Genomic DNA, 21,848 nt, shown 5'->3' with positions numbered 1-21,848 from the left:
AGAGAGACAAAAAGACAGAGAGAGAATAATATTCCACTCCATGTGAACTAATACAATTCCTGTGAAATAATGGCGAAAGGAAATTTAGAAGTATCCTGCTGCTTGTTTCCTTGGTTGAAGAGCAGGCTGCTCTGGCCTGAGCTTTAGTGGACCGAGTCATAACAGGGGGCTAAGATGTGTTTGTGTGTGTGTAATTGTTTGTGTGTGTGTGTGTGTGTGTGTGTGTGTGTGTGTGTGTGTGTGTGTGTGTGTGTGTGTGTGTGTGTGTGTGTGTGTGTGTGTGTGTTTGCGTCTGTCGGAGTTTGTGTGCTTGTGTGTTTGAGCGTCTGTCTGAATGCGTGTGTTTTCGTCGGTGTATGTGTGTCCACGTTTGTGTGTGTGAGTTTGTGTTTGTTTGCATGTTTGTGTTTGTGTGTGTGTGTATCGATGTGCCTCTGTGGGTACCTGTGTGTGTGTTTGTGCGTCAGGTGTGAGGTTGCGTGTGTGTAGACCCAGCTGTAGGTAATATTTACCTTGAGTAATTGGTCGATCTTCTTCCAGAGAGATACACAGAGGTCCACCTCTACCTTATCTACCTAGAGCATTCTCTGTCAGACTCAGACACACACGCACAAACACACGCACACACACACACACACACACACACACACACACACACACACACACACACACACACACACACACACACACACATCAACACACACGCACACATGCACACATGAACACACACACACACACACACACACACACACACACACACACACACACACACACACACACACACACACACACACATACACACACACACACAAATACTCACACAAACAAACACACACACACATACTTGTGCAGTGCGCATATGTGTGCATTGAAAGATGCACACAGATGCACAAAGGCACCCAAATATAAGCAAGCACTGACAAATACAGATGACAAGTAAAGATTACATGGTCCCCAGTCATCAGTGACATATTCACTGAGATCATAATTCTTAATTTATTTTATTATCTCTATTTTCTAAGTGCATTGTTTTCTTAGCAATCAGCACTATCTGTTTAATAGTTTGTTAGTCTGTCAAAATCTGGATAGGTGTTTGCAGTGCCCACACACACACACACACACACAGACACACACACACCGACATACACAGCGACCCACACAGCCACACACACACACAAAGACAGACACACAGACACACACACAACGAAACACACACACAAACACAAAGACACACACAGCCACAGACCCACAACTAGGAAATATTATTTGGCTGTGGCTCCGGGCGTTGGTATCACCGGCCACATGCGTTCCCAATCAGCAACGCGCCGTCTTGAAATGAGTCCACGGCGCTCGTTTCGTTTCCGCACATGAGATGCCAGAGCTTTTCCCCGAGCAACTGCTTAATCAAGCTATCTCCTGTTCCGATCAGCCGGCCCGTGTACCACTGTGTCTCGCACGCTGCTCCTCTACACATTATCTGGTGTTCGATGAGAACGCACGCCTTCTCTCGAGATCCCTGCGCTTTGTGCAGATTGCCTTTGTGCACGCTCGACAAATACGCCTGCGATGTAAGCACTTGTCTCTGAGCCTGTGTGTCTAGAGAGTGCATATGTGTGTGAGTGTGTGTGAGTGTGTGTGTGCGTGTGAGTGTATGTGCTTGTATGTCTTGCAATGTGAGTGTGAGTGTGTGCATTTGCGCGTCAATGTGTGGGTGTGTGGGTGCGTGTACGGGTGTGTGTGTGTGTGTGTGTGTGTGTGTGTGTGGGTGTGCATGTTTGTGTGTGTGCTTCTTTGCATTTGCATGTATGCATGCACATGTGAATGTACCTGTATACATGCAAGTGTGTGTGTGTGCATGTACTTGTGCATGGACGTGTACACATAAATGTGTGTGTCTGCGCGCGCGTCTGTGCATGTGTCTAGCGGTGAGAGCGTGTGCGTGTGTGCGTGACTCCTCTTCCACAGTTTAGCAGAGTTGTAACTACCCAGCCCCCGGTTCTCCATCCTAATTAATCAGTGGGCGCTACGCCTCTGTTGGGGCTCCCCTCGTCTGTCCTCTCCACGGGGGGCCACTCCGCCCTCAGTTCTCCTTCTTCCACATCCCCCCCCCCCCCCCCCCCCCCCCCCCCCGCAGTGCCCCCCTCTTGCGTGAGACAAAAGTTGGGTTTGCATCATTCTCAGGCCCCTTGAAGTGGGGGATGGAGGGCTTCCCGGATCCGCCAGCGGTTTACAAATCTGAACGAGTGCGCAGCCGAGGGAGACTTTGTTAAATAATTGTTTTATTACATTATAGACGGGACAGTGTTGAGGGACGGGGAGGCAGGAGAAGAGAGGGAATGACGTGAAGCGTGGGGACCACGCTTGGTGGGTATCAAACACGGGACGCTACGAGGCGTACTGCCTCCGTGGTGGAGCCACCAAGCTACCCCCATCTTCAATGCTTTCCTAACTTTAGGCCCAACATAACAGTGGTTGACCTCTGATTAATCAGCAATCGACAGACATGCTCCCTGCGGATTGGCCAGGCCTTAAAAAGGTGGACAGCATCTCACTCGTTGTATTCAAATGCCCAAACCACCCTTTCATCGTCTTATAATCGAATTTCATCTTTATAACCTCACATTGCTGCTTCACAAGGTTCCCTTTGTTCCTCTGATGACAAAAGCCTGCATCTTTCCACCAAAGTGAACCCCTCACCCCCCCCCACCCCTGCCTGCCAGTGGTTGGGTTTGAACAAAGGCCAGGACATTGATTTCCAGCCCTGGTTATCAGTGATGGTGCAACACGTAGCGCATTAGCATTCATGCTCAGGAGCGGCTTGTCCACCCGTCTGAATTTGAGGCTTCGAACTCCGACGTGGCAAAGCAGCGGACCTGCTTTAGAAATCAACCGCAGGGAGCTTGGATCGCCCTGGCCCTCCCCACGGCTATCGCCCCGTTAAATAGAAATCGTTGGGCCCCTCTCCCTTCATTCCTCCTCTCCCTCTCACGTCATTAGCCTTCATGGCTCTCAGGACGGAGGCCAGGAGGACCCATCATGTGTGAGCCTCTCTCTCAGATCGCTAACGGTTTAAGTGCACTTTGCGGCAGATTGTCCTCCGAGGAAAGTTAACAGCCCCTAGCAGGGAGAAGTTTAGCTTGCGGTATGAGGAGTGCTTCCTGCTCCGAGCGAGGCTCCTCATTAAAGCCTGCCTTGTTTACGGGCTCAGCTGCCTCGGCTGCTTGTCTTCTGAGGACGTTTGGCCCCTTCCCCGTCATTATGCTGGTCGCACTAGCCACAGAGCAACCCAGAGTCTGTGTGTGTGTGCGTGTGTGTGTGTGTGCGTGTGTGTGTGTGTGTGTGTGTATGTGTGTGTAATGTTTCAGTTTGTGTGTGTGTGTCTTTGTTTGTTTATTTGTTTGTGAGACAGAGAGAGAAACAGACAGATCGAGAGAGAGAGAGAGAGAGAGAGAGAGAGAGAGAGAGAGAGAGAGAGAGAGAGACAGAGAGACAGAGAGACAGAGAGACAGAGAGACAGAGAGACAGAGAGACAGAGAGACAGAGAGACAGAGAGACAGAAGGAGAGAGAGCGAGTGCAGTCAGCGGTGAGCTGACGCTATGCCTTCACAGTCACACTCTTTTGTCTCTGCTATCCTATCTGTGATCGGGCGTCCGGGTCGTCCCCGGTTACAGGTCGGGACCTGGGTCTTTCCCAGCGTGGGTTCTGTTATCTGCTCTTTTTTCCCCACAGTCGATGGCCTCTCCGCTCCTGTGTAAACTCTCAGTGAACCTTGCTAAGCACAGGGCTATCCTTCTTAGATGGCCTTTTGTCTGGCGGCCGCTTGAAATCGCTCAAACAACACAGACATTGTTTCTGGGCCTGCCTTTATCCTTCAGAATGACCACAACAGACTTTATTATTGCAAATTGGCAGGGATTATCCCCTTTGGGGATTTATTCTCTGTTATATGTTCTACTTTCACTATCCTTTGCTCTCAGTTTTCTCTGGTTTGATTCCCACTGGGACCTCCCGTGCTAACAGTGTATGTGAATCACTCCCTGTTGTGCAAGGTGCTCTGAATGAATAAAAGTGTCCTCAAAATGGCGGCCGTACTAAATGTCAGCCTGTCTCTGTGTGTGTCCCCCCCCCCCCCCCCCCCCCCCCCCCCCCCCCCCCCAGAGGGCCAGCTGCTGCCCGGGAACAACTTCACCACCGAGTGCAACATTCCCGGGAACTTCATGTGCGGGGACGGCAGGTGTGTCCCTGGCGGATGGCAGTGTGACGGCACCCCGGACTGCCTGGACCGGAGCGACGAGAAGGGTTGCCGTGAGTGTTGCTTCTGTTATCCCCCCGGCCCCCCCCCCCCCCCCCTCTCTCTCTCTTTCTCTGTCTCTTTCCTCAAAACTAAAGTGCAAGCCCATGGGATCTGTCAGGAGGGAAAAGGGAATGTCCGTAAAATAATTTGACAGTTGTGGCCCACTCTTAATATCACAAGATGAACCAGTTGAAACAGGTGCTGAGATTGTGAGGAATTATGCGCAGCTGTATGATCCCTCAGGTCAAAGAGATACATCGCAGGAAACTACGGCCGTCACTAAACGACAGCAGTCCATTTGTTGTACCTTGTCGAAATGGCCGTATTCTGCAGCAGTTTAGATGAGAACTTGCCAGTTTCAATTTCGTAGCAAGTAAATCGTGGCCTTTGCAGCTTAGCATAACAATAACAGACCGTCTTCAGCCGAACACTGCCGTTCATAGACTGCAGGCCCTTCAGAGTAAACCCGGCCCTTCTCCGGCTTGGTTCACATGGTGAATTGACTTACAATTCACTATAATTACAGTTAATCATACAGCGCTTTTCTAACCAGTGGCCACTCAAAGCGCTTTACAATATTGCCCAACATTCACCCATTCATGCACACATTCACACACCGACGGCAGTGTTAACCATGCAAGGTGACAGCCAGCTCGTCAGGAGCAGTTAGGCGAATCGTCCTGCTCCTCTGTGTTCCAGCCATTAGCCCCAGCCGCTTGCCCGGGCCCACCGCCGTCTTAATGCCATCAAAGGGAGGGCTGATTCGTTCTTTGCGCGCGGACGTAGGCCACTAGTGCGGCTGGATATTCGTATAGCGCTTCTGATGCTCACGCCGTTAGCCCGCTTTGATCCCTGCTGTCTGCGCCGCCTTCTTCCCCCTCGCATTCAACCCGCGGAAAAAATCGACGGTTTGTCTACCAACCCTAACACCTTGTCTCTCTAACTACTTTCGCCTTTGAACCACTGGTATTAAATCCCACTCACTTAAATCCCACTGTGTCTCTCTTCGTCTGTCTCTCTCTCTCTCTGTCCCTCTCTCTATCTTTCTCTCTATCGCAGAATTACAGCCACTACGAGCCATTCCCACAATGAGCGTTCCACAAATGTGCCGTATTTTAGAGGCGGATCAAGGTGGAGGGTGGGGGTTTGGCCCTGAGCAGCTTGCGACCATGGTACCATGCGCTAGTGTTTACAGTGGATGTACTGCAGTGGCTCGGATTCATAATATCATCCGGAGGCGCACACAGCTTTTGGCCATGTTCTGTAAATAGTCTAGGGTGCACTCCGGGTGCTGGAGCTCTACATCTAAATAATATAATATATAGATATCTTTATAATATAATATATATATTATCATGGCCAAAAGCTGTGTGCGCCTCCGGTTGATATTATGAATCTCAAACGACTGCGTCGGGTTCTCCGACATCTCTGGTTCTTCCACTTCCACGGCAATCTGAAGCACAGACTGAGCGGCGTCATGGAGGAGGAGAAAGGGATTGTTGCCGGTTGCGGACTCCCAGGACTTCCCCAACGAGACTCGTAGTGGGGGCTACCTCGGCCATGGTTGAGAAGGAATTGGGGGAAAGGAACTTTGGCTTTGACCCGCTGAAGTCAAGATGGAACCGCAACTTGGAGGACAAAGGGATTGTTGCCCGCAATTGTCTCCTGCCCAAGCCCCGCTGCCGGGGGGCTCCAGCAGCGGGGCTCGGGCAGCGGGGCTCCTAACACCATTACTAGCTACTGGGGGACCATAGGCAGGCTAGGGGAACTCAGTTATGTTAGAAAACCTCAACTGACATTTTAATTTATTTATTTTACATTTTTTTATATTAATATTTATTCTCACTTTCCTTCACTCTCTCTCTCTCTCTCTCTCTCTCTCTCTCTCTCTCTCTCTCTCTCTCTCTCTCTCTCTCTCTCTCTCTCTCTCTCTCTCTCTCTCTCTCTCCCTCTCCCTCTCCCTCTCTCTCTTTCTCTCTCTCTCTCTCTGCCGCCAGAAACACGCATGAGTTCTTCATTCGGTGCTGTGTTAATTAATATTTATCAAAAACAAAAACCAACAGGGGAAACAAAACGAAAAGTCCAAGCCCCTGGGTTCTGTCAGCAGGGAAAATGCCTTTCAGGTCGGTGCCAAGTCCTACCCTCTGAGAAAAAAGACCACTGTTTACCTGGCTGTCAACCAACGCTGAAATAGGCTGCAGAAACCTTGGGGCACCTTTTGGTGTGAGAACGCTGGAATCGTCTCCCCCATTCATCTCCTCCCACACCGATATGTGGGGGAGGAGACTTATTGGCGACATATTCTGGCGAACAATGAGACAGCCCTGCTTGACGCCCAAACAAACAAAAACTCGAACTGGCAAACTTTTCCCAATAGTTCTCCTGCGGTTTGCCCCTTGGTCATGGAAATATGCTGCGTTTCTAGAATAAAATATCAGTTTCTCTCTGTCCTGGCCTTGGGAGTGTTTTAGAGAGGTTTCCTGTCTGAGAAAATGTTTGTCTGCGAAGGTTAAAGCAGTTTATGGTTCTGTGTCTGTCGGCGTTAGCTATTAAACTGTGTTTCTGCGATTTTTGTTGCAATGTGTTAAGAATGTGTCTCACTAAAAACATGGTTTCTCAACTGCAAAAACCCCTTCAGCACTGTTCATTTGAAGGGGTTTTAGTATGGCAATTAAGTTATTTTGACATACAACTGGGCCAATGCCTAGGTGGGATCCTCTGTTGCCCAATAGAGCAAGGCATTTATTCACACTGCCAGGGTCAAAGGTTGGATTCCCATTCGGGGCGCCAATGTCGAGGATAAATGCAGAGGCATTCAAAGAAGCCTTGGATCCAGAATCCCCATAATGGTTTATTTTATCTAGGTACTCCAGTGTTTAATATACATATAGTTTAGCTGGACTGCTGAACACATTGGGATACAGAGAGCTGGCATGAGGCCATGGCTGTCACTGCTGCCTTTGTTTGTTTACGGTGCTCTTTATAACTGCTCCCCATTTGCTTCCAAATAAATGGGAATGTATAGTTTCACTGTATAAAGTATATATATAAATATATATATATATTCAAATTCATATTCATGCACGTATCCCCTTAGCAATTAAAGCACTTAGCACTTATCCCCTTAACAACTACTTGACTGCTTAGGTGCTGATGGTATAGTTGTAGTAGTGATGGTGGTGGTGGTGGCGGTTGTTCTAGTGCTGATGGTGGGGGTGGTGGAGGAGGCACTAGCGGTGGTGTAGTTGTTGTGGCGGGGGTTTGGTTTGCGTGATGAAAAGAGACTTCCAGACTACCACACTGGAGCCTCCAGAATAAGCCTTGTAATTAAGATCCCACTCGAGATGGCTTCCACGTTTAGGGACAGCAAGGTAAATGGACAGAGACGGGACCTCCGTGAGCAGGACCCACAGCAGCCTCCTCGACAGATTCCCTCTCCCTGGGCACGGAGGCTCCCTCCCTGCCCAGGCCACGCCTCACCGTCTCGCCTCCAGCTCTGTCGATATGAGACAGCTTACCCAATGAGCCTTGGCGTCTGTTGTCTTTCTGTATGTCACTCCCGTGTGCAATCACATTATTGCGCTTCTCATTACCGTAACGGCTCGGATATGATTCCGGTGAAATGAGCAGGAGGCCTTTGTTGATGATGGGATGGCACGCTCCTGGCGTACTGTATCCTCCAGGGCCGACCGTCACCTTTCAGAGGATCTTCTGCCTGTGTGTGTGTGGATGTGCACGTGTTTGGTCCGTGAACATATGAGCCGCCCTTAAATGACGCTTATCGGTGCCGTCTCGTCTGTGAATCTTGTCTCTATCCGACGAAGACACCCGTCCGTTGGTTCAGTCCCGTCTCGGTTTCTCCCTGTGTCTCCCTGTGTCTCCCTGTGTCTGATCTCCTCCCCTTCAGAGACCTGGCTTTCTGAAGGTCGTACCACCCCTCTCTCTCTCTCACTCACTCACTCACTCACTCACTCACTCACTCACTCACTCACTCACTCACTCACTCACTCACTCACTCACTCACTCACTCACTCACTCACTCACTCACTCACTCACTCACCCACTCTCTCTCTTTGTCTATGTCTCTCTCACTCTCTCCCAGAGCGGGAGCTTCATCCTGCCACAGCTGCTGTGTGAGGACACAGAGTCGCTCGGCCTGGCCTGTCCTCGCTGTCCATCCACAGTCACACCCAGCAGGGTTTATCCCCCGTGGGGAGCTCAGGGAATCTTCGGATGAAGACCTGTTGTGTTTTGAAATAGAAACGGAATTAGGTTTCTCTGAGTGGCTGTCTGGGGGCGTCTGGTGTGTGTGTGTGTGTGTGTGTGTGTGTGTGTGTGTGTGTGTGTGTGTGTGTGTGTGTGTGTGTGTGTGTGTGTGTGTGTGTGTGTGTGTGTGTGTGTGTGTGTGTGTGTGTGTGGGTATGTCTGCAAGTTATTGTGTATGTAGGTATGGGTATGTGTGTGTGTGTGTTTGTGTGTATGTGTTTGGTGCGTGAGTGTGTGCATGTCCTTTTTTTTTTGTGTGTTTGTGTACTGTTATGCGTTTTTCTGTGTACGTTCTTGTGTGTGCGGTTAGTTGTGTGTGTGTGTGTGTGGTTGTGTGTTTTTCTTTGTGTGTTTGCACGTTCTGGTGTGTGTGCTGGCAGTTGTTTGTGTTTTTCTGCTTGTGTGTGCACATTGTGTGTGTGTGTGTGTGTGTGTGTGTGTGTGTGTGTGTGTGTGTGTGTGTGTGTGTGTGTGTGTGTGTGTGTGTGTGTGTGTGTGTGTGTGTGTGTGTGTGTGTGTGTGTGTTGCTGCTCGTGTGTATATGTTCTCGTGAGCTGCTGACACATTTCTGGCACCTCAAGGTCCAGTGTTCCCCCGGAAAAGAGGAGGAGGTGTGGTGTGTGTATGCGTGTTTGTCTTTCAGCTCAAGGTAGATTGACTTTGTATTGAACGCGTCGACCTGGGAGGCAGACAATCGTAGGACGGCTGGCAGAGGTAAAAGGGGCGCCGCATAAGTTGGACTTCGGTTAACTTCCACCAAAGGTCGAATGGTTGGTGCGGCGCGTGTTCTGCAGTGTGATTGGACGACCGACGCTCGGTGGCTTTCATCAGGTCCAGATTCTGAAGCACTTCCGTCATGGACAGCGTTCTGAACTCTCGGCCGCTGGAGAGGCGGCTGACTGCAGTGTCTGCCGGCCACGCTGTCAGGGCGGGACGGGCACACAGACGGAGATGAAAGAGGGGTCTGACGGGACGATGAGAGGCGGAGATGGATTGCAAATTTAGGGATGAAAATGTCCCTGTCCGGACCGCTCAGGACTCGATTGATTTAACATTCACTTTTATGACAAAATAAATGTTCCATTCTCATTCCACTTGGTCTGGTGGGCGGGGCTCTGTGCAGGTTCAGTGTTTCTTTTTTACGCAAACCTTACCTTATGTTGCGGCGTGTTATGCGCCATAACAGTGACAGCGGAGCGGTTATCCAGTTAACAAAGAAGTTTACAACACTTGTGTAAAAGAGATGCATGTCGGATCAGTATTATTATGCATCAGGAGATGTCTTCTTCTCAACACGCCTAGCAAAGGTATTCATTCTTCTGCAAACATAAATATATCAAGACCTCACTTCATATCAGCTGGAGTAAGAAGAGATGAAACCCTTTGAATCATTCCATGATGCCCTCAGACAAGATCTGATGAGTCATTTCGATGTTTTCTGAGCCAATGAGTAGGCAGGCTTTATGAATGCATTTGAGTTCTAATTTCATCTCCTTAAAGTACATATGTATACTTTTAATTGTTCCACCGTAGCATTGCATTGTGCGACAATATACTCTCCTGATACAAAACGTCTTCCCGGCTCCCAGCCCTATGTGTGTGTTTGTGTGTGTGTGTGCTTTTGGTTATGTGCGTGCATTTAGCATGCGTGTCTCTGAGGGGGCGAGGTAGGCTTAGAGTGCTGCCACGGAAGAAGCGGCTGATGGGATTGGTGGAATCTCGGGAATTAGAGATGGCTATGTCTTAGTTTGTTGTTTCAGCGGTGGAAAATGTGGTTTTACTCTATCACAAACACAAGACAAGCAGAGAATAGGTAGTATTAAATACAGCTTAGACAATGGAGTAGACCGAACAAGGAAATCTGGTAGGTCCCAGCACGGGCTATTACTGGATGTGTGGACCAGTTGCTGTAATCAATACCAAGAAAGAGACATGAAATATTGATTAGGCTCTTTCCCACACCACACATACACAAACACACACATGCACATCAACACACACACAGACACACATACACAAACAGACAGACACACACACACACACATACACTCACAATCCTTATCTGGGGTCCGAGATGGACGGCCTATCTCTCTAACCATCTGTCTCCCGCTCTCTCTCTCTCTCTCTCTCTCTCTCTCTCTCTCTCTCTCTCTCTCTCTCTCTCTCTCTCTCTCTCTCTCTCTCTCTCTCTCTCTCTCTCTCTCTCTCTCTCTCTCTCTCTCTCTCTCTCTCTCTCTCTCTCTCTCTCTCTCTCTCTCTTTGTCTCTCTCTCTCTCTCTCTCTCTCTCTCTCTCTCTTTGTCTCTCTCTCTCTCTCTCTCTCTCTCTCTCTCTCTCTCTCTCTCTCTCTCTCTCTCTCTCTCTCTCTCTCTCCCTCTCCCTCTCTCTTTTTCTCTGTCTCTCTCTCTATCTCTGTCTCCCTCTCCCTCTCCTTCTCTCTCCCTCTCCTTCTCTCTCTCTTCACTCCCCCTGGCTCTGTGTCCTCCCCTGCTCCCCAACCCACCGATGTCTCTAAACGAGACAGAAAACAAGCAGAGTTATTGATGTGAAGCTCTACTGCAGAACAAGAACTGCTATCTCACCTTCCTCCTTTCCACCACATTATGGACACGAAGCAGCACTTTCCAAACAAACAAATTCACACGTCCACATCTCAGCGTGGCAGGGAGTCGAAACAACATAGGACTCTCCCACTCACTGCCTCTCTCTCCCCGTCTATTCAGACCTTGAGTACTGCTGCTGCTGCGTTCTCTCCCGGGGGGGAAAGTTGTGTGAGCAGCTGATAGTTGCAAGGTTGTTCTGGTTCTGTTGATATCTGCAGTCGATGACGTGGTTTCATGCTTCAGTATTCCTCTTTCTTCCATTCACCTTGACGTGATCATGGCCCTCAAACTGTTAGCATGAATCCACCACCACCACCTCCTCCACCTGTATCACCGTTTCCAACACCACGTTCACCGCACACCACCATTACCCCCATCTCTACCACCACCTCCTCCTCAACCATCACCACACCAACACCACCACCTACACCAACACCTCCAGCCACACCGACCATCATCAACACCTCCACCATCCCCACCACCACCACCAACACCCCCACCTCACTACCGCCTCCACCATCACCCCCCAACACCATTACTCTCTCCCACATACATTTTCGTCTGGGAAACCAATCACAGGTTCGAAGGCGTTGGCGGCAGAGCCTCGGAGGCGAGGAGGGGTGGGGAGGGGAAAGGCAGGAGTTTGATCTCAGAGACCTGGAGTGTGACAGAAGTGTCGGGGGGAGGCAGGAGAGCACGGGGTGGCGTGTGGCGTGGCGGCTGCAGGGAAAGCGTCTGCATTCCCTGGATCATCTCTGCGTTGCAGGGAGTGGAAGGGGGCTCATGTTAACCTGTAGAACCCCTCTCCGCACCTCTTAACCTGGGGGAGGATTAATAACACACACACACACACACACACACACACACACACACACACACACACACACACACACACACACACACACATGCACACACACATGCACTCACACACGCACCCACATACTCACACCCACATCGACACACAGTAACACACACACACTGTCATACAAACAGAGACGTATGCCCTCAAAAACACACACGCACACCGACATACGCACACACACAAACACACACACACACCGACATATATGCACAAACACACACACCGACGTATGGACAAATGCACACACACACACACACACACACACTGACATACACATCCACACACACACCGACATATGTACAAACGCACACACACACACACACACACACACACACACACACACACACACACACACACACACATATTACGACGTATGGACATATGGACCAACAAGCACACGACAACATATGGACCAACGCATATACACACACATACACACACAAACATATACAGAGTACAGACGCATGCACCAACGAACACACACACACTCACACACGCACGCACACACACACACACACACACACACACACACACACACACACACACACACACACACACACACACACACACACACACACACACACACACACACACACACACACACACACACACACAATATAAATGTTCACTTTCCGTCTGAGAACCACAGGCTGTGAAGGTCACTAGGAACCTTCTGTTTCGGCTCTCTAAATCAATGACGCCCCCAGTGCACAGAAGTCTGTTTATAGCTCTCCTCTCAGTGCCCAGCATGGGCTGCCTGAAGCGGACTCTGTTTGTCAGACCAAAGACCTCCCTCATCAGACCGCCTCGCCATGATTACAGGGAATGAAGACAGCCTATTAGAACCGATAAAACATAACATCAATATCACGATTTGGACCGACGTGTGTAAAGCGACGGCGTCAGCGTGCTCATTACTCGAGGTGGCCCATGAGAACATTTCCTGTTGTCACAGAACAGTTTCCTCATCCAAGCCGAACCGGGGCGAGCCAGGGGCTGTCTCCGGGGCCCTGCGCGGATCGTCCCATTACGGGGAGGAAAACCGCGGAAGCGTGGACTCCTCGTGACCAAAACAGTGGAGCACGGATTCTCATTATTTCTTGTTTCCGAACCAGAGGCAGGCAGGCGGGCAGGCGGCGCGACGCAGCGATGGGCCTCGGTAGATTTAGTTTAGCCATCCCCAGCAGAACGCTGGCTTTGTTTTATGTGTTGCTCCTCCAGCCCAGAGCGATGTCTTCACTCCTCCCGCAGAGTCTAATGAATGGGATAGACGCACCGCGGAAAATGGGCTTAAAGATGCTCAGGTCTCTGGTGCACAGGTAAACAAAGGCTTGGCACGCACGCTCGCGTGCGCGCATGCACGCACACACACACACACGCACACACACACTCACACATAGATACATACACTTGTGTACGCTCACACACATATAGATAAGACAGATACGCACTCGCACACACACACACACACACATAGACGTGGCAGACATACACACACACACACACACACACACACACACACACACACACACACACACACACACGCACAAACACAGCCCAGGCTCTTGGCCAGCTATCTTCGGAGGCTTACATTTCATCCTGTAGACGAGAGCTATTCAGACTCCTCTGTGGTTGTTATGCCGACCACCACCCTCTCCTCTTAGCCCTCTGCTCTCTGGGTGTACCGGTCGCCGTGCCAACCAGCTCATTACTCAGGCAGTAACAATATATTGTTGAGGGAGAGGCACTGCCCTTGGCATTTCAGACTGTGCCAAGGCCAGCCACTTACACTCAGTTCTGGACCTTTTTTTGTGAAACTCCGGAAAAGAAACATCCCCATAGGATGCTCCCGTTGCATTTTCTCTTGTGTGTGTGTGTGTGTGTGTGTGTGTGTGTGTGTGTGTGTGTGTGTGTGTGTGTGTGTGTGTGTGTGTGTGTGTGTGTGTGTGTGTGTGTGTGTGTGTGTGTGTGTGTCTGCGCTTGCTTGTGTGTGTGCATATGAGTCTGTGTGTATCACTGTGTGTGTGTGTGTCAGTGCGTGGACTAGGTACATTGTCCTGGAGTTGTTTGTTTGTACCATGCAGTCTGTTAATCATTATTCTGGGCCCTGCTGGTGGCCACTCCGACTGTTGTCTTTATACTCCTGGCATAAGCGGCTTCATCAAAGCCAAGTGGTGTAATTCCTTTGTTCTTCATCCAGCGTACTCTCTTTAGAGAGGGGCACAGCTCAAATGTAACGCTCCATTTACAAGTTTGCGAGTTTGCATCCTGATGCCAAGTTGCCCACCGGATTAGTCCGTGAAGCTTGCGTAGCGAATCATAGAAGCAAAAAAAAACAAACATGTTCTTTCCCTCAAATTCTGCAATAAATCACCAACTCAGAGTTAAACTTGTCTGTGCGTCAGAGCCTTTGTAGTGGCTTTTGTGTGTCAGCGACCTGGCCCATAGCGGCATGGACCCTTCCACAGGGCTGGATGCACATCTGGACTGCCCTGCACTTGCCCCACGTGTAACGGTCAATAATGTACTGGTTTCACTCATGTAGCACAGAGGCTACTCTCAATAATGTGTTCTCTTAAGTTCACATCTCAAACAGTTTACAATTTGTACACATGTTTTCAATGTTTACACAATGTTAACATCAATGGTCATCATTTACATCGACATCGCCACACCATAAAGCATGTCGACGTGTATTTATTCTTTGTAGTTTTTCCCTTACTAAATGTTCTCTGTTCAGTTTCCACTCGTGTCCTGTCTTGTGCTTTCTGCTTCGACACCCTAGCGTCCCGTCCGGGTACAGAGGTCACCTTATCTTATCTTCTTATCTCGTTCTTGACTCCCGCCACGGCCCGGCCCTGCTCCCTCCACCAGGGGGAAGGTCAGCGGGCTTCAGGTCCGACCCGAGCAGGGGGCTCGGGGGCCGGGGGCTCGTCCGTCTGGCTCCGGGGAGAGGCCCGACAGCGGGGAGATAAGTCCCGGGCGCTGTGATCGATGGGGGCTGGTTCACACTAGCGCTCCGTCAGTCTGTCCTCCCTCTTTGTCTTTGTCATTCACTTGTGTGTGTGTGTGTGTTTCTTTTTTTATTCTTCCTGTTCACCGCAGCCTTATCTGGGCTCATGTTCTGCAAGGGAGGGGGGGGGAGGACATGAACGCATACAAACCGAAGGCGGAGAGCGGAGACCAGGCTATAAATAGGGCCTCGATTATATTAGCACGCTTCACGCCGGCTTAGGGCAGCGACTGTTTCTGACGATAACCTCTGGTTGACTCGCATGTACGGATGACAGATGGGTGAGTCGGAGTCTAACCGATGCCCTGCTCTCCACACCGAAGACCGAGACCCCATATGTCAAAAAACAACAACGCACAATGGGGCGCCTTAGAACTCACTGCATCATCATCCCCTCCCCTTGGAGCCTATCAGATCATCCGTCACCCTCAACACCCCCTTCTCATCCCCATCTCAACCCCTCAACCTCTCTATTTTGCCCTCCACAGCCAAGGTGCGGTCAAAGTGCGCCCCCACCTTCTTCGCCTGCGCCAACGGCATCTTCTGCATCATCGGACGCTTCCGCTGCAACGGGTTCGCCGACTGTCCGGACCGGAGTGACGAGGACAACTGCAGTGAGTCTCGTCTGGAATCTCTCGTAACAACGTCCAATAATAACCCCATTAACTCTGCTTAAGTCCCTCTAAACACCGGCTCTCGCGCGTAATTAAACAACACCGTGTCCTCGTTATTGTATCAAGCTCCGTTTCCCGCTCCCAGTGTCTGTCTGCTGGTCAGTGTCGGTTTCCCCCGCACGTCTCGGGCCGACGTTTCCTTGTCCTTAGCTTGAACACCCAGGTAGAGCTCATATTATGGAGGGCCGAGGAGCGTCCCTGGCTGGCCCCCATTACAGCTCATTACCATCGCAGCCTTTCTGAACTCTGAAGCCCCCCAAGCACTTCGAATCTAACTGCAAATCTAATCTAGCCATTTAGAGGAGGCTTTGATCCCTGCTCCCTTCTCGTGCTACGTCACCACTGTGTAATTGTCAGGATAGAAGGAGGAATTTTGCATAATTTCACCAGAGTTTCTTCGCAGAGAGAAACTTGAATATGCTGCCACTGCACTCTTTGCCACACTTTAAATGATTCAAGTTGATACATTTTTTTATGCGACAGAGATCTCCAGATCAGGATACTTACTCTTTCATCACATCTTTGAGAAATCCCAAGGATAATTATATACAAATGGTTTTACTCTGCTAAATGTGGTTGCATCAAAGTGTTGGAAGTTGAAATGGGACCTAACATCTAAAAGTTACTTCCGACACCGTCTTGAAATGAAACTCCAAATATTCACCTTATTTAGATAATCTTTCATGCATTAAAGTCTAATAGTCAAATTTAACTTCAAAGTAAAATCATACAGATGGCACTCTCTAGCTGGTCAGACACACAGAAACCAAATATGCACCAAACTCTGAGGAGGTTGGTCTTCGGCTAACTTTAGCATCATAAACCCTTTATCATCAGCCTGGCAGTGGTTTATCACCGAAGACCATGCTTTAAAAGTATTAAACTCTATATTTCATATTATTTTAAGCTAGTAATAAGAGTTGAATTGTATTCTAATCAAATGTTTACGAGCTGTGGACTTGCAGTGTGCTTAGATTTTCCCTCTTGTGGTCATTTGGGTCATTAAAAAGGGATCTGTAAAAATGTGCGTAAACATGGAGGAAAAAGGTAGTTGAATAGGGCGTACGTCCCCTCGCCCCTAACCCCAACATCCAACCCCCTTCGGAGTCTCTTGTAGTGTTCCTGTCCCAATACGACCTTCTCCTCCCTAATCCCAGCAGCCAACCCCCTTGTGTGCTCGGAGTCTCGCTTCAAGTGTCGCAACGGCCGCTGTGTGGACCGCAGCTTCCTGTGCAACAGTGAGGACAACTGCCAGGATAACAGCGACGAGGAGGACTGCCTGACCACAGCAGGTAGGCCCGGTGCAGGCGATCTACTCCTGCACACACACAGCATGGCTGGTAGGGAATACATACTGTGTCAAGGATGCAGCAGTGAAACGTTCATCTATGCATCCAGGAAAATAAGATGATAATGTGGGTTATTGCTGGACCCCAGCTGGGCATTAATGGGCTGTGTACAAACATCGTCTGTCTGCCTTTCTATCTATCTGCCTATATCGGTCTATCTATCCATCCACCCTGCCATTGATCCATCCAATCATATATCCATCTATTTATACATTGATGTAATGGTTAGGGTTGGCCTAGTCTTAGCAAGCGTATCTGCGTATAGAGGCACATGAATTTATAGCTTATCTCCAGGGCCTGCTGCTGTCTTCTGGCCCAGTGGAACAACGGGAAAGTGGAATAAAGACAAAGTGCTGTGTTCATTCCCACTGCCTACTAGTACACTAGTTCCCAGCTCAGAGTGCAAGGTAAGCATTTCAGATAGTTAGATGCTCATATAGCAAATACATTCAAACAAAGGCATCTCAATGAGGAGAGGGTGTCAGCACTTCCTTACTGTGCAACTGACCAAGCAAAAACCAGCGAATGTTCGAGACACACTTTTGCGTGCCAAGTCTTGTTTGTGTAGGAGGGACTGCTTCTGCGTTCTGGCTAAGCACACTGAAATGCCATAGAAGATCTCTTCTTGAAGGTCTCTTCATTCCACCATTGGCTTACCCATTCGACTCTTGTTCAGGACAAGTGGGGAGAAGTTGTGTGCTCAGCATTGGCCTTCAGCAAAGATCAGGGATGAGAAGGGTTTATTTTGTTTTCTGGCATCCGCTAGGCTGCAGAGTTAAACTCTCAGAGCAAACACAGTCTCTGTAACGCAAACACACACACACACACACACACACACACACACACACACACACACACACACAAACGCGTACACACACGCACGCACGCACCCACACATACACACACACATACGCACACACAAACACACAAACATACACACACGCGCACACACACACTCACACATATACGCTCACACACACACACAAACATACACACACACGCGCACACACACACACACACACACACACACACACAGACACACACACAAACATACACACAAACTCACGCACACACACACAATCCCTTTTGTGCTCTGACTCCACCTGCCTTGGTAATAAGCACAGACCTGCAGGTGACAGATAAGACATTCAATATCTGCTCCAGGTTGCCTGAGCATAGCCTCTTCTCTTGCAGTTTACTTTCCCCACTCTCTCACGTACTCACTCTCTCTCTTATTCACTCTCACTCTCTCTCTTATTCTCTTCTCTCTCTCTCTCTCTCTCTCTCTCTCTCTCTCTCTCTCTCTCTCTCTCTCTCTCTCTCTCTCTCTCTCTCTCTCTCTCTCTCTCTCTCTCTCTCTCTCTCTCTCTCTCGTTCTCCAACCCTGCACATCTTCTCTCTAAATGAGCTTTTACTGTTTCCCTCTTGCGTCGTGTCGCATGCGTCGAACCACAGCTTATCTGAACTCCATATTTGTAGAGCGGCAGTGTGGCTATCCCGTCCCCAAAGATACATATATTTATTACCTGGGTGATTCTATACTGATAACAACTCGTATATAACACACAGTGGGCTGCTCTTGGCTTTTAATCTACTCTCCCCTGTTTTTATTTTCCCAGACGTGATTCAGCATCGCGACGGGTCTGAACTCAACTGAAGCGCTGCTCACCAGCGATTTATAATGCTTACTGTTTCACTTCTGCTATTGGATCGACGATGGTGGTAATGGGTGTTCTTAAGCTAAACAGAAAGCAGGCGAAGTCCGGACAAATCTATAAAAACACCAGTCCGATGATTGCACATGGAGATAAAGGTTGTGGTTCAAGGAGCCTGTGTGTGTATGTGTGTCTGAGAGGGGGGGGGGGGGAATAAGAGAGTTATCGAAGGTGTGCAGGCCCAATCAGGTGTGGCTGGCGAGGGAGAACGGAGCGTCCATGAAAAAGGGCGGGGAGAGAGAGAGAGAGAGAGAGAGAGAGAGAGAGAGAGAGAGAGAGAGAGAGAGAGAGAGAGAGAGAGAGAGGGAGAGGGGGGGAGGGAGGGAGGGAGGGAGGGAGGGAGGGGGAGAGAGAGAGAGAGAGAGACGGAAAGAGACCGGGAGAGAGAGACACGGAAAGAGACCGGGAAAGAGAGACACGGAAAGAGACCGGGAGAGAGAGACACGGAAAGAGACCGGGAGAGAGAGACACGGAAAGTGACCGGGAGAGAGAGACACGGAAAGAGACACGGAAAGAGACAGGCAGAGAGAGACAAAGAGAGAGAGATACATATACGGAGAGAGAGACACGGAAAGAGACAGGGCGAGAGAGACAGAGAGACTCCAAAGCCATTTAACATACCGAGAGAGAGGGAAAGCGGAGACGGAAAGCTGGGTCCGAACTGAGGGAGGATTAGAGACTACGCTTTACTGGTCCTGCAGCGGATGCTTTCATCCAAGGCGAGTTACAGTCAATCCATATAAATGGGGGTTGCTTTTGGAGGCCTAAACGTAGACGGTGAACCGTGTAGCTTGTGGCCCATGGTCCCAGGAGGACTTTGGCCGGGAGACGGTCCCACGGCAGAGCCCACAGTCCCACTAGGGCTCCCCTGGGTCCTGGGTTTCTGAAGCGTGACCTCGGACCGATGTCCTGAGTTCAGCAGACACCCTCATGCCCATGTCTCTGGTGGGATTACGGTAGGAGGTGGAGGGAATGTTTTAGACTCCAGACTCCCAAGTCTGAGATCTAGATTGTCATCGTGCCATCGTGCCATCGAGCGTTGCATTAAGGAGCGTGCCCTCAGCGTAGTTTGAGTTATGTGTGGAAACACTTTCCATGCAACTTGCTTCACTGCCCGTCGGATGTGGAAAATCCAATGTGGAAAAATTGCAGGCCTAGATTTTCAATGGCGATCGTTTGCGCACCACTTTCACCCTACGATCGATCAGTTCTCTGTACATTGATTGTCGTGTGACGTTCTGAAACCGGAATGTTCTTAAATTCCCAATCAGAAGTCGTTCTAAAAAAGAAAACGGTTTGTGAACACGCCCTGTGGAGCGTGAAACTGCAAGTCGACAGGACTCTTAACGGCAAGGAGACCAGGCTTTTACGGAGGAGCCCTCTGGGTTTGGCCCCAGAAAACCAGACATCAATGTCAGGATGACCTTTCCTGAATGTGCTCCTGGACTCTAGTGGTACAAATACGACCACAAAGTGAGGTTGGCTGTGTACCTGTACATCAAATGGCAACTCAAAGCAAAGAAACGGTACGAGAGCTGTTGCCGTAGCTAGTTACTACTGTACTTATCGTTGTGCAATGGACATGCCAGCCATCTAAAGAGGGAGCTAAAGTATGTAGCCTGCTACTACAGTACTTATCGTGGTGCGATGGACATGTCAGCCAACTAAAGAGGGAGCTAAAGTATGTGGGGATGTTTTGCCGAGTGTATTCAGGGATAACAAGGTTCAATCTGCACTGTCTGGAGCGGCCCAGACAGACTCATTCTATCCTCAAAAAAACCTGATGAATACCCGATGGACCACGTGGGTGGAGGGTTGTGTGCATAATAGTAGTTTGGAGAGTGCATGCCTGGCTGTCTCATGCTTGTGCTTACACACACGCACGCACGCACGCACACACACACACACACACACACACACACACACACACACACACACACACACACACACACACACACACACACACACACACACACACACACACACACACACACACACACACACACACAGATTGGAATTCCTCTCGGTGTAAAGCCCCATATCAACAGCTCGCATTAGGTTTCATGATTAGGTTTGTTGCAGGCGACAGTGGTACCCTGATTCCCCGCGAGGAGGATAATAGAATAACGAAGGGGGAAATGCAATTCTTTGTAGAGCACAGAAGACTACAGCCCAATACTCAGCACAGCACTCTGCTCTGAATCCTTCCGCGGGCGTCTTGCCTGAGGGTTTTTAGCGAGACTTTGGGACGCGTTTGCATAGTTTGCAGGGAAGGGCCGTGTCAATTTACACATGTGCACCACTGAGTGGTACCCTGTGTGCTATTGACACATGTTTTCAATCACAATGCAATGCATTTTTGTTTTAGCGTCTCTCTACTCAATGACACTGTGTGGCATACTTCCATCAAACAGCCTTCCTCCCCCAAAAAGTCTTTCTTTGTTTATCGAGACCTGCTCCTAGATCTATAATGCATCTCCTGGATCTTTCCCAGCTGCTGTCGCCCACCCAGCATACAGACAGACAGACAGACAGACAGACAGACAGACAGCAGCCGCCTGGCCGCCTGGCCCCTGCGCCTCAAAACCTCAAACAACACAGCCGCCGTTTGAAAGGAAGAAAAATCTCCCACAATTTGCTGTCACGAAGCCTTTCATGTCCCATTATGGACCTGCCAGGCAGCGCCATCAGCGTAATCAGCATCATTGGACAGCTACTCTGAGCATGGGCGGCCAGCACAATTAGAGAGGACTGAACACCCACACAGGGACAGAGAGCTGAACAAACCGCACAGGGAGAGGAGAGCAGCAGCCGCGGGACTGCCAGTTAGCATTATGGGATGCTGCATGATGACGAGGGAGCTGTCAACACCATGGCAACGCAGGCACGCACACTTCTGATGTGGTAGGAGATGAGGTGGTCAAATTAGTACAGTCCAAGATCTGCCAGATAAATAGGACATGGTTTGGGTTTTTTTGAGAAGGAATGAGCTGCCAATGGGACCTGGTTTGAGTTAATTAGTTTGGGTTTTAAATTGATGGATTCTTGTCAGGGGAATTCCAGGCCTATTTT

At 49.7% G+C, this 21,848-nt stretch overlaps 1 protein-coding gene across 1 annotated transcript in view; it reads left to right on the top strand.

The window, feature by feature from the left end:
* The window catches only part of ldlrad3 (low density lipoprotein receptor class A domain containing 3), a 68,416-nt gene that overhangs the window by 18,311 nt on the left and 28,257 nt on the right, over positions 1-21,848 (top strand). The window contains 3 exon segments of the mRNA XM_030366239.1: positions 4,160-4,306; positions 15,527-15,652; positions 16,870-17,004. Coding sequence (XP_030222099.1) covers positions 4,160-4,306; positions 15,527-15,652; positions 16,870-17,004 — 408 coding nt within the window.

This window comes from Gadus morhua, chromosome 9 (assembly GCF_902167405.1).
Source record: "Gadus morhua chromosome 9, gadMor3.0, whole genome shotgun sequence".
NCBI classification, from domain to species: domain Eukaryota; kingdom Metazoa; phylum Chordata; class Actinopteri; order Gadiformes; family Gadidae; genus Gadus; species Gadus morhua.
The sequence above is the reverse complement of the archived record's forward strand: the minus strand, read 5'-3'. Positions and strand labels throughout refer to the sequence as shown.